This window comes from Pleurodeles waltl, chromosome 4_2 (assembly GCF_031143425.1).
Source record: "Pleurodeles waltl isolate 20211129_DDA chromosome 4_2, aPleWal1.hap1.20221129, whole genome shotgun sequence".
NCBI lineage: Eukaryota > Metazoa > Chordata > Amphibia > Caudata > Salamandridae > Pleurodeles > Pleurodeles waltl.
The window spans coordinates 242,673,797-242,689,673 of NC_090443.1; the positions used below are offsets into that span (position 1 = coordinate 242,673,797).

General features: G+C 47.8%; 1 protein-coding gene across 1 annotated transcript in view; it reads right to left on the reverse strand.

Moving 5' to 3' along the window:
- Nucleotides 1-15,877, reverse strand: part of BRINP3 (BMP/retinoic acid inducible neural specific 3) — a 932,759-nt gene that overhangs the window by 393,321 nt on the left and 523,561 nt on the right. The window contains exon 4 of the mRNA XM_069231092.1: nt 3,542-3,732. Coding sequence (XP_069087193.1) covers nt 3,542-3,732 — 191 coding nt within the window. The remainder of the gene's footprint in view (nt 1-3,541; nt 3,733-15,877) is intronic.

The following is a 15,877-nucleotide window of genomic DNA, read 5'->3' on the forward strand; positions in this document are numbered from 1 at the left end:
AAGTTATGCAAAATGCCTCAGAAACTGTGCAAAATTTAGTATTTGTAGACAAAATGCTAAGCAAGCATTTAGGTACGACAACACATTTCACGAGGAAAAAAAACATAAAATTGCTTGTGATGCAAACAGCAGTACCTTACATTCAGTGTATTTGCACTGTTCCCATGCTCCTACATGAACTCCCAATTACAAGACACGGTATAATCGCGAGGTTCTGAGCACTGTGGGTAAAAATCATTAAAAAATTCCAAAATAATGCAAGATTGGCCCATCTTAGTAGATATGGCACATTCCGGTTCTCTCCATTTCACACAACACAGTGCAGCAACCTTCCATGTGAAAGCTTAGTAAATCTGATCTCTAGTGTAAGGCAGTCCCTGATGTTTATAAAACAGAACTTAAACTCAATGTCATTGAAATAGGATTGAGCTAACATGCTAAGTGTGCTGTTTCGCGCTCAAGGTGTCCTAATTAGTGACAGAGAGGTAAAAGAAGAAAAATCTAGTGGTAAAAATCGATTTCTGAATGGTTCAGTCTCGCGGAATTGTATATTCTTTGTGCCCTACTGCATCTTTTCTCCTCACACGTATACTGCTCTGAATAGACATGGGGGGGATCTATAGATGTAGTGGGAAAGTGGTGGAATTGAAAGCATGATTACTTTCAATCAGAATAATTAATATACACGATTTCCCCATCTCAATGCCCACCTCACGCTTTGACTTTACTGTCTCAAGTACTAGAAGCACCTGTTACTCTCACATCCTAAGGTCAGAGCGGGAGTGTGTAGCTGCAATGATTTGTCAGCGATCTTACGCTACTTTGATGCACGATCAATGACTGCAAAAGACATCCAGGTCACGTGATAATGCGCTGTATGTGGCACAGGGACCTCACATAGTTTTGGTTGATCATTTGAAGTGAATGCAAATCCAGAAGCCACATCCAGGATACCGAGATGTGTGTTATATATGCCCACAGGCTGAGTCAGAATCAATTCCTCTACTGAGGCCATGTCCCCTGGTTGATTATAATCCAATGTTTAGACATACAGTGTTTGTGGTACTGACTGGTGTAAACTATATTTAGCCAGCATTTTCTGCCTATGAGCAAACCCGATTCCCAACATAGAACAAATCTCTCTCATCAAGTAGTAAATGATCTAGATCACAGTGATGTGAAAGTAGCGTCACTGTTGGTGTTCTCCCTGGCACAAAATCAGAGTCATCAACGACTATTGCCGGAATAAAAACTCAGCATTGGTTTATGTAAACTTTTTACAGTGGATGATGAAACTAAGCATTGCACGAGAGGTGTGATTGCTCTAACATTGGTATAATCACTAAAATATTGCAACTAGAAAAAAGCTTTATCGAGTGACGGGCATGGAAAATCAGTCGGACCTGAATCAATTATTAGTTTTAACTTTCAAAACACGAATAGGAAAAGTCACCCACTGTATAACTGGTTTTCTCTGGTACAGAGCACATGCACCATAAAAATAGTGTAGCCGAACACTATGTGAACTAGAGCGAGTCTGGCATCATTAAAACTTGCCATCCGTGCTGTGGCCATTACTGTCAAAACTAATTTTAAAATGTGAAGATAGTTGTTGAACTTTAAAGAAATGTAACCTGCCAAATTTTATACAGGATACTGTTAAGCGAAAGACTGGGTCAAGAAGGTTATAAGATTCGCACCCCGTCTTTAAAGCATGCACAGTCACTCCGTGTAGGAAATCCAATGCTCAATAAAAGGACTTAGATATCAAAACGTTGTTGCTTGAGAGAGGGTGTTTTGTTTCCAGCCACTTATTTATATAAGGAGACACTCCGTGACCAGAAAGCGCCCAACAGATATTACTGCCAGATCTAACAGGTTACCTCAGAGTAGGGTGGTCTCCCCATCATGCCTTCACTGGCACTGTGCCAAATCCTTGGCTTTTAAGTTCCAACCTGATGCACTGTCTGTGCTATAGTATTGGTTTGTTTCCATTGAACTAAGTAGACTAACACATGGCAACGAGTAGTTGGTTAAACGTCCAGGCAGGACACTGTGGGGCATATTTATACTCCGTTTGCGCCGAATTTGCGTCGTTTTTTTCGACGCAAATTCGACGCAAAACTAACTCCATATTTATACTTTGGCGTTAGACGCATCTAGCGCCAAAGTTCATGGAGTGAGCGTCATTTTTTGGCGTGAACACCTTCCTTGCGTTAATGATATGCAAGGAAGGCGTTCCCGTCTAAAAAAATGACTCCCAGGCATGTGCGTGGTATTTATACTCCCGGGCAAAAATGACGCCCGGGAGTGGGCGGGGCAAAAAACCCCGCATTTGCGCCGGATTTTAACGCCTGGGTCAGGGCAGGCGTTAAGGGACCTGTGGGCTCAGAATGAGCCCAGAGGTGCCCTCCCCTGCCCCCAGGGACACCCCCTGCCACCCTTGCCCACCCCAGGAGGACGCCCAAGGATGGAGGGACCCACCCCAGGGACATTAAGGTAAGTTCAGGTAAGTATTTTTTTACTTTTTTTTTTTGTGGCATAGGGGGGCCAGAATTGTGCCCCCCACATGCCACTATGCCCAATGACCATGCCCAGGGGACATAAGTCCCCTGGGCATGGCCATTGGGCAAGGGGGCATGACTCCTGTCTTTGCTTAGACAGGAGTCATGTTAATGGGGGTTGGGTGTCGTAAAAAAATGGCGCAAATCGGGTTAAGGCGATTTTTTTGCCTCAGCCTGACTTGCCCCATTTTTGGACGCCCAAACGCCATTTTTCCCTACGCCGGCGCTGCCTGGTGTACGTTGTTTTTTTTCACGCACACCAGGCAGCGCCGGTCGGCTAACGCCGGCTAACGCCATTCAGTAAATACGGCGCCCGCATGGCGCTTCAGAATGGCGTTAGACGGCGCTAAATTTTTTGACGCAAAACTGCGTTAGCCCAGTTTTGCGTCAAAAAGTATAAATATGGCCCTGTGACTATTATGACATGGACTAAGGTGGACAGCCTAAACTGAGCCATAAACATAGAGCCAGTTTTCCCACTATTTCTTATTCCACTTTGTTTTTCTACACTTCCATGGCCTACACTAATTTGGTTAATGTTTTCTTATGTGTGGGGACACTGAAACCATAGACCATACACTGCTTGCATAAAGAAAACTGCCTGTAATTAATATGTATACATTCATGGGCAATAAAAGTATCTCTTTACATTTTCATGTGAACTTTTGAGATGATTTAAGATACAACATAAAATGTGTGCACACAGCAAGCTCCCCATGCCCCTGAAACTCTGCTAAAGGAACCTTGCTACTATGAGCTATGGCTCACAATAACTGCAAAGTAAATACAATACGAATATATGTCATTTTAGTAGCAGCACTGCACAAACCTTCAGGGGCCCCCCATTCATTCCAAGGCCAATTAATATCTGTGAGAAATGGGAGACTCAGGGTGCCCTCATCACACTCTGCTTGGGGGTCCCATCAGTTTGCGTTACACTACTGCCCCCCTGTTGTCCATAGAGACAATTGCCTTACCTTTATAGCAGTGGATGCAATCTGGATGTGGTGAAGTCGACGTAGGGTACTGTCCCTGTCAATAAAGTAGGAGGCTGCCAGCTGGTGCAATGTCTCTAGAGTCACCAATGAGCTGTTGCCACTGGGATCACTGCTTTCTGGTCTCTTGCTCAGCTTCCGCTTGTCCACAAAAATTGTGAGTGACTCCTCTCCTGTAAAGCAACATGTTCAGCATGTTAGGTCACATTCTCTGAATGGTCCCGCTCTGTCAATGAGAAAAGCTTTAGAAATGTTTCATTTTTCACTACTGAAACATAGTACTATATAGTAATGTCATACAACAATAAACAACCTGTGCTTTTCATTAAACCTTTTGTTCATGCAGCTGTAGGGAACTGGGAAGTGGCGGAGCTCCATATGGGCTAATAAGCATTGCTCCACCCTCAGTACACATGTAGCAAAAGTGAAAAATAAAATGGTAATAAACTGGGTTTATTATCATTTTATTTTTTTCCCGGGCAGCCCGAGCTATGAGAACAGGGTGGAGCCATTGCTGAAGATTTCCAGCATGAGGGGTGCTGACTGCAGTTTAAAGTGTGCATGCCACTTTGGCTGCCGGTCTTGCAATGGCCAGCCTGACAAATGCACTTTAAACCTCTCCAACCCATGTTGTCTTAAACAGCCAGATGGCGAGAAGGCAAAGGGACCCAGTGCCTGAAATAGCATTGAACTAGCCTGCTCCTACCAATCCTAGTGCCTCTCTCATGCTGAAGATTAGCAGCATGAGAGTAGTGTCTGGATTAGTCAAGTGGTTTGCTCAAGGGCTCTGGATAACTGGAGAACACCAGGACTGGAGGACGAGAAGGCAGGAGGTAGGTAAACATTTTATTTTTATTTCCTATATTTAAATAGCATGAACAGTAACTAAATCGCTAACATGATATACATTAACATTTTAAATCTAACTTTAAAGTTTATCTTTAAAATGTTGTTGTAATGCATGACAGCAGTTTAGTGACTGTTTATAGCATGTGCATTAAGCATTTAATCTAATTTTGCATGAGTCTGCAGTGGCACCTCTTGCACCCATCGATAGGCACTGCAAGAAACTCACACCGCCTCCATCCTCAGCTCCAGAGATCTCAGTCATGGCTCTTTATAAACACTGTCTATATGAGAACCTTGGCACTGAGCCTATCGGCATTGAAGGTGTCACTCAGTGCCAGTTTTCTTGCCTCACCATCTACTAGTGTCAGCATCCTCCACTGGAACTGGAGTCTTCCATGGGTTGGCAACAGAGTGTACGACAGAAGGTGCAGGACCACAGTCTATCAAGGGAGAGGATTTCGTTTTTTTTTCCTTCTCTGTTTGCATGCTCCTCCGGATAACATTCAACATAATTTTCCAGTGCCTTCCTTTAGGACATGTTTATACCTTTTGATTGTTGTATACAATGTACTTAATTTTTGTCATATTTTCCTGGTAACATTTTCATATTTTTAACTACTTTATTTTTTACTTTATATTATATGCACTCAGAGGAAGGGTTAGCAGCTTGTGCCAAGCTACCAGTTGTGAGCCAGGGATTCCCCATAGAAACTAGTTACACTTTTTAGTCAGGCTGTTTGGGCTTTGTTGGAGCACACCACCCATATCTAGACTGTTACGTTTCCCAGTGATAGACCAATACTCTACTTTTCTAGATCATTGCATTTGACTGAGATAAGTGTTCTTCAAGCAGGATCAAATACACAGCAGAGTTCAACTGGAATCTGCAGTACAAGGGAAATAACCAATTAAGTATAGGATTTTACCTAAATTATTTTCTTACTGGTGAGTATTGATGCTGCAGTTGCAGCTTTTTCCACATGAAGGCCTCTAACTTAAACTGTGTGCCTCTGAGTTTGACTAATGACGAAAGCAATTGAATAGATGGGTGAGACTAGGCTAGATACTCTGTTCTATTTGTAGTGTTTTTTTTTTTTTTTTTACAGTGGGATGGCCTTGCCTTGCTACTCCTACAGTCGCTTACCAGGTCCCATGTGCTCAATCATTACAATTATTTTATCAGTGGCTGCAGTGGTGTTCATCAGAATAATGCTTTTCACACAGTTTTTGCTACCTCAGGCTTCTGGAGTTGTTCTGTTGCCAGCACTGTGTTCCACATTATGCTAGCTGTCTCTCAAAGTAAAGGATAAGAAATTACCTATATATATATATATATATATATATATATATATATATATATATATATATATATATATATATATATAAATTGGTGAGTTAATTGTTGTACCACATTTGGAACGTTGGTTATGGTTAGCTGAGCTGCTTTCTAAAAAGATTCAGGATGATGTATCAAGCTGGGGCTGAGAAAAAGGTGGGGTCCTAAAACACTTTTTCTCCAATCTATGTCAATGGGATTTTTCACAATTTTGAACATGACTACACCCCGAACCTCTGTACAGAATTACACCAAATTTGGCAGAAAGCTAGATCTTGGCCCCAAAATCACTTGTTTTCTGATTTGGTGCAAATCTATTCAGTAGTTTTGAAGAAGTTAGAGTTTAAAAACTATAGATGCATAGGAATGGGGATCCTCTGCAGATCCAACTGTCTCTGTGCAGATATCTGATTGGCTGCCAACACTTCAAGCAGGAAGTGTTGGCAGCCATCTTGGGGCTCGGCTTCAGCCGAGTCTAGGGAAAATAAGGAAAAGGGGCCAGGATAGGGATACTCTGACCCCTTAGTTCTGGTGCTGGGGTCCTCTTCAGGGCTTAAAATAATGTTTTTTAAATGTCACAAAATTCCACTGATTCGGATCTGCAGAATTTTCCAATGTTTTTTTTAAAAAAAGGTGATTCTCCGCCCTTTTCATGAATCCCCTTCCTGGCCTTGCCAAATCCCCATGGACTGCCACCCCACCCCCAGTGGCTAAAATCTCATTAAATGAAGGGGGGCACACAGCTCCTCTGCAGCCCGAGGGACGCCCACCTCCCCGGGGCTTCTATCTAATGTAATGCAAGGGGACCACCACCTCCCCAGGGCTTAGAAGTAATGTAATACAGGGGGCTCCTTAGCCCTCCCTTCCCTGGGGACCGCCTCCCCCCCGGGGCTTAAAACAAATAAGACATGGGGCTGCCCGTCCTACCCCACAGCCACCTCCCAGGAGCTTCTATCTAATGTAGCATGTGGGGGCCGCCCGGCCCCCCTGCAGCACTGGGGACTGCCACCTCCCCAGGGTTTTCAAGTAATCTATCATGGGTGGCTGCCTGCCCCCCAATGCAGCCCATGGACCCTACCTCCCTGAGGCTTTAACAAGTCTAATGCAGGGGGCTGCCCGCCCCCCACAGCCCTGAGGACCCCCAGCTCACCAGGGCTTCAAACAAATTAAATGCAGGGGAACCACTCAGCCCCACACAGCTCCTTAACCACCACCACCCTGGGGGTTTAACAAATTAAATGCAGGGGCACCCAGCCCCCCCACTACCCTGGGGACCACCACCGTTGGGGCTTTAATAAAACAATGAAGGGGTCTGTTTTGGGACCCAGGACCCTTGAAACATCCATGTCCCCAGGGCGATTTTAGTTGGAGAAGGGCCATGCGGCACCCCCTCGTGGAGTCACTGATGGCCCTAGGGGCTGGCACCCTCCCCCAGGGCCGGCTCCTGGTATGTCCCGGGGTACCCACCCCTGGGACATAGCTGTTTGCTTTGACTTGGCAGGAGCTTTGACAGCTCCCACCAAGTCAGAGCAAACATCTGCTCGCAGTGAGAGAGAGCTGATTGACAGCTCTCCCTCACTGCAAGCTGAGGTTTCCTCTGTTTCCCTGCCCGTGGAGAGGCAAGCAGGGAAACAGAGGAGAAATTGCTCTCACAGAGAGGGAGCTGCTGTAGCACCTCCCCACTCTGTGACAGCAACGCTGGCTCCCACAGGAGGTGGGGAGCTGGTTGGGACCTTGGGGGCCTTCAGGCTCCTTGACCGTGGGGGCCTTTAGACTCCCTCTGCAGAGCCCAACATTGTGACTGGGTGCCCTGGGGAGGGGCCAGGTCACATGGCTGGGTCCCAGGCAATAGGGTCTCCAGGGCCAAAATCAGCCTTAGGGAGGGGGGCCAGATGCCCCCCACATCTAAAACCAAATTGGAAATTAGACCAAGCCCAGGAGATGGGGTCCCCAGGAATACAATCTGCTTTGTGGAGGTAGGCCAGGTCTAGGGGATGGAATATGTGGGGCCTAGATCGGGCTGGGGAGGGGTGCCACCTGGACCCTCTCCCCAAATAAAAATTCAATAATTAGGTCGGGTCCTGGGGGATGGGGTCCCCGGGGCCAAAGTCAGCCTCCAGTGGGAGCTGCATAGCCCAATGTTCAAAAGAAACTAAGGGGGTCATTACAACCATGGTGGATGGTGTTAAAGCGGCAGTAAGACCGCCAACAGGCTGGCGGTCTTTTTTTTAGTACTATGACCACAGCGGTTACCGCCATGGTCATCCGCCGCTTCCCCATTCCGCCCGCCAGGGCGGAGACTACCGCTGGGCTGGAGACCTGGGTCTCCAGCCCGGCGGCCGTGACAATACCGCCGCCGGTATTGTGACCCGGCTTATCGCCGTGGATTTCCAGCGGTAGGAACCGCCATGAAATCCATGGCGGTAAGCACTATCAGTGCCAGGGAATTCCTTCCCTGGCACTGATAGGGGTCTCCCCCACCCCGACTCCCTCCCAACACCCCCCACCACCCCTGCCATCCCCCAAAGTTGGCAGGGCCCCCCCTCCCCACCCCAACCCCCGACATTACCTTACACATACACACCCGACATGCACGCAGGCACCACCAACACACATACACGCGCACACACCGACATACATGCCAACATCCACACACACACTCAGACAAGTACACCCACATTCACACATTCACGCACACATCCATACAGACATACATACAGACAGACATGCACACATTTCCGAAACACGCAACACCCCCGCAAGCACACACGCACTCACACCCCCCCTACATACACAGACGCACACCCCCATGCACCCACACAACACCCCCCACACCCCCCAGCGGACGTTCGACTTACCTGTTCCATCGATCCGCCGGGAGGGGAAGGGAGACATGGGGGCAGCTCCGCCAACACCACACCGCCAACAGAACACCGCCGCGCAGAATCACAGAACGTGATTAGCTCGGCGGTGCTCTGTTGGCGTGGCGGTGGAGGTGGAGCAACCTCCACTTCCCCGCTGCCCGCAAGTATGGCTGTTGGCGGCTCTCCATCGGAAAAACGACGGAGGGCAGCCAACGGTCATTATACGCCGAGCGGCAAACCGCCACTACTGGCGGTCTTCCGCACGGCAGTCCCTCAGTGGTCTTCTTAAAAGACTGCCGAGGTTGTAATGACCACCTAAATGTTTAGGACGGGCCCCAGGGGATGGGGTCCCTGGGGCTGATATTGGGCTGAGGAGGGGGCCAGGGGCAGGGATGGCAGCTAACCCCGCCTGCACATGGCCATAAGATGTGTGTAGCAGAGGGTAGTGTGGTTATAGGGGTTGGCTACAGGGCCTGTCCACAGGCCGTGCCTTGCAGTCAAACCCCATTGTGCACAGTTGAAGGGCGTGAGCAGCAGAGGATTGGGTTGTTATGGGGGTTGGCTGCAGGAATTGCGGGCAACCCCTGCAGCACATGGCCAAAGGCAGGATGCAGTGCAGGTTCGGTTGGTTGTGGAGTTGTCCACAGGGTCTGCAGGAAACCACCACTGTGCACAGTCAAAGGCTGTGTGTAGCGTGGAGCTTGGTGTTTATAGGGGTTGGCTGCAGGGCCTAGCCACAGGCCAGGCTCTGCCACCAACCCCAGCTGTGCATGGCCATGTGCAGCACGGGGTTGGGTGGTTACAGGGGTTGGCCGAAGGTCATGTGGGGTGGTGGTTGGATATAGTAATGAAAATTACTTTACTTTTAAAAAGAAAGTGGAAATTCACTGAAAAAACAAAGGTTGCACTATTGTTAGGAAATAGAATTTAAGAAAAACATAGAAATTCACTAAAAAAACTAAAGGTTACAGGGATATTATAGTTAGGCTTACATTTCACATATACCAAACCAGTGCAATTCAGCTGTTATAGCTGTCTTAGCTAATTATAACTTGCACTCCCATAATGCATCGCATATGACCTCACACATTACATCACTCACGACATGGTCAGTGACATCTTCCGTTACTCATAACATTCAGCTCCTTAAAATATTCTTCTAGAAAACGGAGTGTGAAGTATCATGCTACAAAATATAACAGTATATCGACAACAAACATATTGTGAAAGTAAGTATGTGTAGGTAAGTTTACTATACACAGTGCTTACTTGAGCCAGTGGTTGCTCGTGGGGAACACCAGCACCTATTTTTGAGAGTGTTGGGGGCCACCTACACTGCTTTTTGGGGACTGGAACTAATTTTTCCTCATCCAACATTTCCCAAGAGCAAGAGAGGGAGAACACACAATGGAGAAAGAATGAGAAAGAGAAAGACGGAAAAACTGTCACAAAGGGAGAAAGGAGGAACCTACAGGAGTGAGATAAAGCCTGAGGTGGATTCCTCACAATGCAGTTCTGGTATTTGGCAGGAGGGGCTAAACCAGGGAGTTTAATGTTGTTGTGAAATCCTACATTATACAAGGTGCTGTCATGTGTTTTCGATGTGCTTTTTCAAAATGAACATTGTTTTGTATTAAAAAATGTATTCTAGTAGACGATATACTTGCTACAATATTCTGTAGCACGATGTTCATGCTTTATGTTTTGACATACAGCCCTTATTTAGCACCAGGGAACCCTTCAGATTCCAACTAAAGAGCATCAGCTAGCAAGCATTACCAATCTTTGACCTGGTTACTCACCTGCCACCTAACTATTGGAAAATTGTGGTTTTCCTGTCTTGTTTAGGTCAGGGTGACAATCGCTAGATTTGAAACAATGCTGCAATGGAGATATGTCCCTGCACATCAGGGCTATTGATTTATGGGGATGCAATAGTAAGCATACTTTAAATGTATTTTATTGTTTTGTGACAGACAAAGCCCTCCCTCCTCCCAGCTGGCACTCCCTCCCTCCCCCCATTTATGGAAGTCGCAGCGCGGTAACGAGGAGCAACCCTTGACCCTGCATTAGCAGGCAGGTCGCTCCCCGCTCCTTCGCCCAGCGCCACCACCTCACCATTCCATTACCTTTGTCTCTGCTTGCTCCGTTTCAGCTTCCCCAGCCACTGTGTTCCCTGCGGCCCTTCCCGCCTCCCTCCTCCACCTCACGGTTCCATTCCCTTTGTCTCTGCTTGCTCCGTTCCAGCTTCCCCAGCCGCTGCGTCCCCTGCGGCCCCTCCCACCTCCCTCCTCCACCTCACAGTTCCATGCCCTTGGTCTCTGCTTGCTCCGTTCCAGCTTCCCCAGCTGCTGCGTCCCCTGCGGCCCCTCCCGCCTGCCCGCTCTTCCTCACCTCCGTTTCTTTCTTTTTTCCCACTGCTGCCATCCCCTGCGGCCCCACCTCCCAGCCTTCCCATTCGTCCAGCCCTCCCAGCTGCCACTCCCTCCCTTCCCCCATTTATGGAAGCCGCGGTGCGGAGGCGCCACTGGCGCGCTACAGACACGCCACAGGCACCCGTCCGCACCAAGACCGCACCCAGCGCCAGTCCCCCTGGCCCTCGCAGACAAGCCTACTCCCCCCTCATCCTCCACTCACTCAACCCAGGCCCTCGCCCCATCTGCACCCTTTCCAGCCCCACACACACTCATGGCCCCTTCACTTGCCACACCTGTCATTTTTCCTGCTCCTCCTCCCTCACACCGCACACCAACCACAGCGACCCCCCCGACAGCACACACAACACCCCCAATGCAACACACACCTGCTCTACCCCAACCAGCCCCGCAGCACACCACCCCACAAACAGAACACACCCTGCAACAACACCCTCATGCACCACACCAACGCCACCCACCACAACCGCCTCAACTGCCTGCTCCCCAACAACCGCTCCTGCCACAAACATGCCATAGAACTCTGGGACCTCATCACATCACACTCACCCGACATCGCCTTCCTCACGGAAACCTGGAACAACCCCTCCTCGGAACCTGACATAGCCATCACCACCCCCAAGGGATACAAACTCCAACGCAAAGACTGCCTCAGCAGGCCAGGGGGTGGCATCGCCATCCTACATAGGGATACCATCAAAGTCACCACCAGCTCCCAAGATACTACTGACAACACAGAAAACATGCACTTTCTAATCCACATTAACAACAACTCCACCCTCAGAAGTACACTAATCTACAGACCATGCCCCGCCTTCTGCGACACCATCGCCGACACCATCAGCTCGCACGCCCTCACCTCAACAGACGACATCCTCCTCGGTGATTTCAACTTTCACTTGGAGAACCTACAAGACCACAACTCATCATCCCTCATAGACAACCTCACCAACCTCGGACTCAAACAACTAGTCACCTCACCCACCCATTCAGCAGGACACATGCTCAACGCAATTTTCACCTCAAGCCAACACATAGCCTACACCCACACCACTGAACTCCTCTGGACTGACCACCACTGCGTCCACTTCTCCTTCGCCAAAACCCCCACACACCACCATCAACACACCACACCCTACCGCATGTGGGACAAGATCCCCACAGAATGCCTTAACTCCCAACTGGCTCACAACACCCCCTCCACACCAACGACCCCAACGCAGGAGCCCACAACCTCTCAAAATGGATCACCACCTGCGCAGACACACTAGCCCCCCTCAGAAACGAGATCACCACCCACAACATCAAGAACGCCCCTTGTTCACATCCGAACTCCAAGACTCCAAGCGCAAATGCCGCCAAGCGGAGAAAATATGGCAACAAGAACCCTCCACAACCAACTTCTCCACCCTCAAAGCCACCATTCGCACCCATCGCCAACTCATACGCACCGCCAAAAGAGACCACAAGACACGCCTTGACAACAACTCTCAAAACAGCAATGAACCCTTCACCATCATTAATGAACTAGCCAAACCTAAAGCCAGCAACATAGACCCTTCACACACACAGCCCCTATGTGACGCCCTCTCCAACCACTTCCACCACAAAATCCTGGACAACCACAACAGCTTCATACCACTCACACCCACCACACACAACCCTCACTCACCCAACTCAACCCCCACTCATGATAACCCCACCACACTCACCACCTGGGCGCCACCACAAATGAAGAAACCGAAAAAACCATGAACTCCATCCGCTCCGGATCCCCCTCCGACCCCTGCCCACATTGCATCTACAACAAAGCCAGCCCAGCCATCGCCCCCATACTCCGCGACATAATCACCTCCTCCTTCGATGCCTCCACCTACCCAAACCCCTGAAAGGATGTGGAAATCACCGCTCTCCTAAAAAAAAACAAAGCCGAACCAGAGATCCTTTCCAACTATCGCCCCATCTCCCTCCTCCCCTTCCCCGCCAAGTTCGCAGAGAAACTAGTCAACTCCCGCCTATCCCACTACCTCGAAGAAAACAACACTCTCGACCCCTCACAATCCGGGTTCCGCAAGAACCACAGCACGGAAATTGCCCTAATCGCATGCACTGACGACATTAGGACCAAAGTCGACAAAGGCGAGACCGTCGCACTCATCCTTCTAGACCTCTCCGCAGCCTTTGACACTCTCTGCCACCACACACTCTGCACACACCTCCACAACATAGGAATTTGCCACAAAGCCTTAGACTGGCTCACCTCCTTCCTCACTGACCGGACCCAGAGAGTCGGCCTCCCACCTTTCCACTCCACCACCACCAAGCTCATCTGCGGAGTCCCCCAAGGGTCCTCTCTCAGCCCCACACTCTTCAACATTTACATCATCCCCCTAGCCAACATCCTCCGACCTCATGGAATCACTATCCTCTCCTGCACAGATGACACCCAACTCATCCTCTCCCTCACCCGCAACCCCACCACCTCCAAAACCAGCCTATATGCAGCTCTCCTCGACACCGCCAACTGGATGACAACTAACCACCTCAAACTTAACTCCAACAAAACCGAGATCATCATCTTTGGCCCCAACAAAACCATATGGGATGACTCCTGGTGGGACGACTTCTGGTAGCCCACCGTCCTAGGACCCGCACCCACCCCCGCAAACCACGCAGGCAACCTCGGCATCATCCTGGACCCCTCCCTCTCCATGACACAGCAAATCAATGCTCTTGCCTCCTCCTGCTTCCGCACACTCCGCACTCTAAAAAAATCCTTCAAATGGATCCCCCCAGAGACCAGGAAGACAGTCACCCATGCACTCATCAGCAGCAGACTAGACTACGGTAACGCCCTTTACGCCGGCATCACACTCAAACTCACACGCAAACTCCAGAGAATCCAGAACCGCGCGCCTCATCCTTGGCCTCCCCCTCCACAAACGAATCTCACCACGCCTCAAAACCCTTCACTGGCTCCCCATAAACAAGAAAATCACATTCAAGATCCTCATCCACGCACACAAATCCCTCCACAACACCGGCCCGACATACCTCAACGAAAGAGTGAACTTTCACACTCCCACCCGCAACCTCCGATCAGCCAACCTCACCCTAGCCACAGTCCCCTGCATCCAACGCACCACCACAGGAGGCAGGTCCTTCTCCTACCTCGCCCCCAAAACCTGGAACTCCCTCCCCACCTACCTCCACAAAACCAAAGACCTCCTGCTCTTCAGAAAAAACCTCCAAAAAAAAATTTGATTGATTGACATAATAGAATAAACATTCCGGATTTAATTCTTCATGTTATGATAGTTTTATATTCTACTTTTCTAATCATGAGGGGAGGACTAAAAGTACCAAAATGCAAATAAAAAAAGAGGACAGAATTCTCTCTTCATGTTTGACATGAGGCAAATTGAAACCCTGAACTTAGCACAGATATGCTTTAAAATGATTTCCATGGGGCCCACAACAGTATTTAACACCATCCACTTATTCTACAGACGCATTAGTCAGCAGCTTACACAAACATCCAACACATCACAGAATATAATTGTTCTTGTATCTGCTTGGAGAGCTTGAGGAACCACAACTGAGGTGATTAACTCTGGGAAACACTTTGGAGTCTTTGGTTGTTAAAGAAACAGAGTATTAAAGCGTGCTCATATTACAAGATGGTTTTACATGTAAGCTCGACCATTACGTACTTCGGATATTTAATTATGAGAACCATTAGACTAGCCTTGTTGCAGATGTTTTAAGACCGTGCATGTTTCTACAAACAGCATGACATATACAGTATCCTGGAAAGAGTACTTGGATCTCAGCATGTGGAAGTGAGGTTGCCATCTTTTTTATTGCAACAAAGACCCAAAGAAAACCTATAAAGAATCATGAGGATTGTTTACCACTTGCAGTCGACAAGGGGGATTCCATCTACATCACCTAAACAGATTATTGGAATCATTGTGGATGCTTTGGTAAAATATGATTTTAAGGTATAAAAGAGATAAACTTTATTAATCCTGAAGAACATTGATGATTTGTTTTGCCACAATCTAGTTACACTGGGCATTTTTACATGATTCGCTAAATTCATAAATTCCCCGTGATATAAATGGTAAAGGGGAATCTGCTTAAAGACAGATTAATTTGTATTAGTATGTTTTTCTTCCACGTTTATGTGTAGTACATTGTGGTATATTTCAATGAGTTTTACTGTCAATATAATATATTATCTCACTTAATTTGAATAAAATCATACATATATATTTTCTAGACACCTTTTTTTTTAACTTGTGTAAGTGAGATGCGGAATTTACGATGGAATATATGTGATTTTATTTCTTTGGTCTGAATGTATAATGGAATGTATGTGACTTTCTTTATTTGTTATGAGTATTGTCTGAAGGGATTTTTTGGTAAATGTGTCTAATATCCCTATCCCAGTGGTTAGAAGGGCTGCTCTCTTTTTTATCTGCATTCTTGAAGCCCTTCACATCTACTCAAGCACTGAAGCATCAATGTTTTGAAAACAAAAAAAGCTTTAGAAAACTGTCAAATATATTAGCGAGTTGAGCACATGCTCTAGAAACGGTGTTATCTGCAGGTTACAGCCTTCAATTTTAGTAGATAGCTCAGAAGGTTGAGTGCCTACTGCAGTGTGTACTCTGTTGCATATATGCAGCAATTCACTGGATTTAATGCCAATATGATATCATGGCGGCTTAATACATCTGCTGCACAATTGTGCGTGTGAGAGTAAGTTCCTCACATGTGAAGTACAGCAACATATTACTAGATTACATAAGGTAACTTTAGTTTTTAC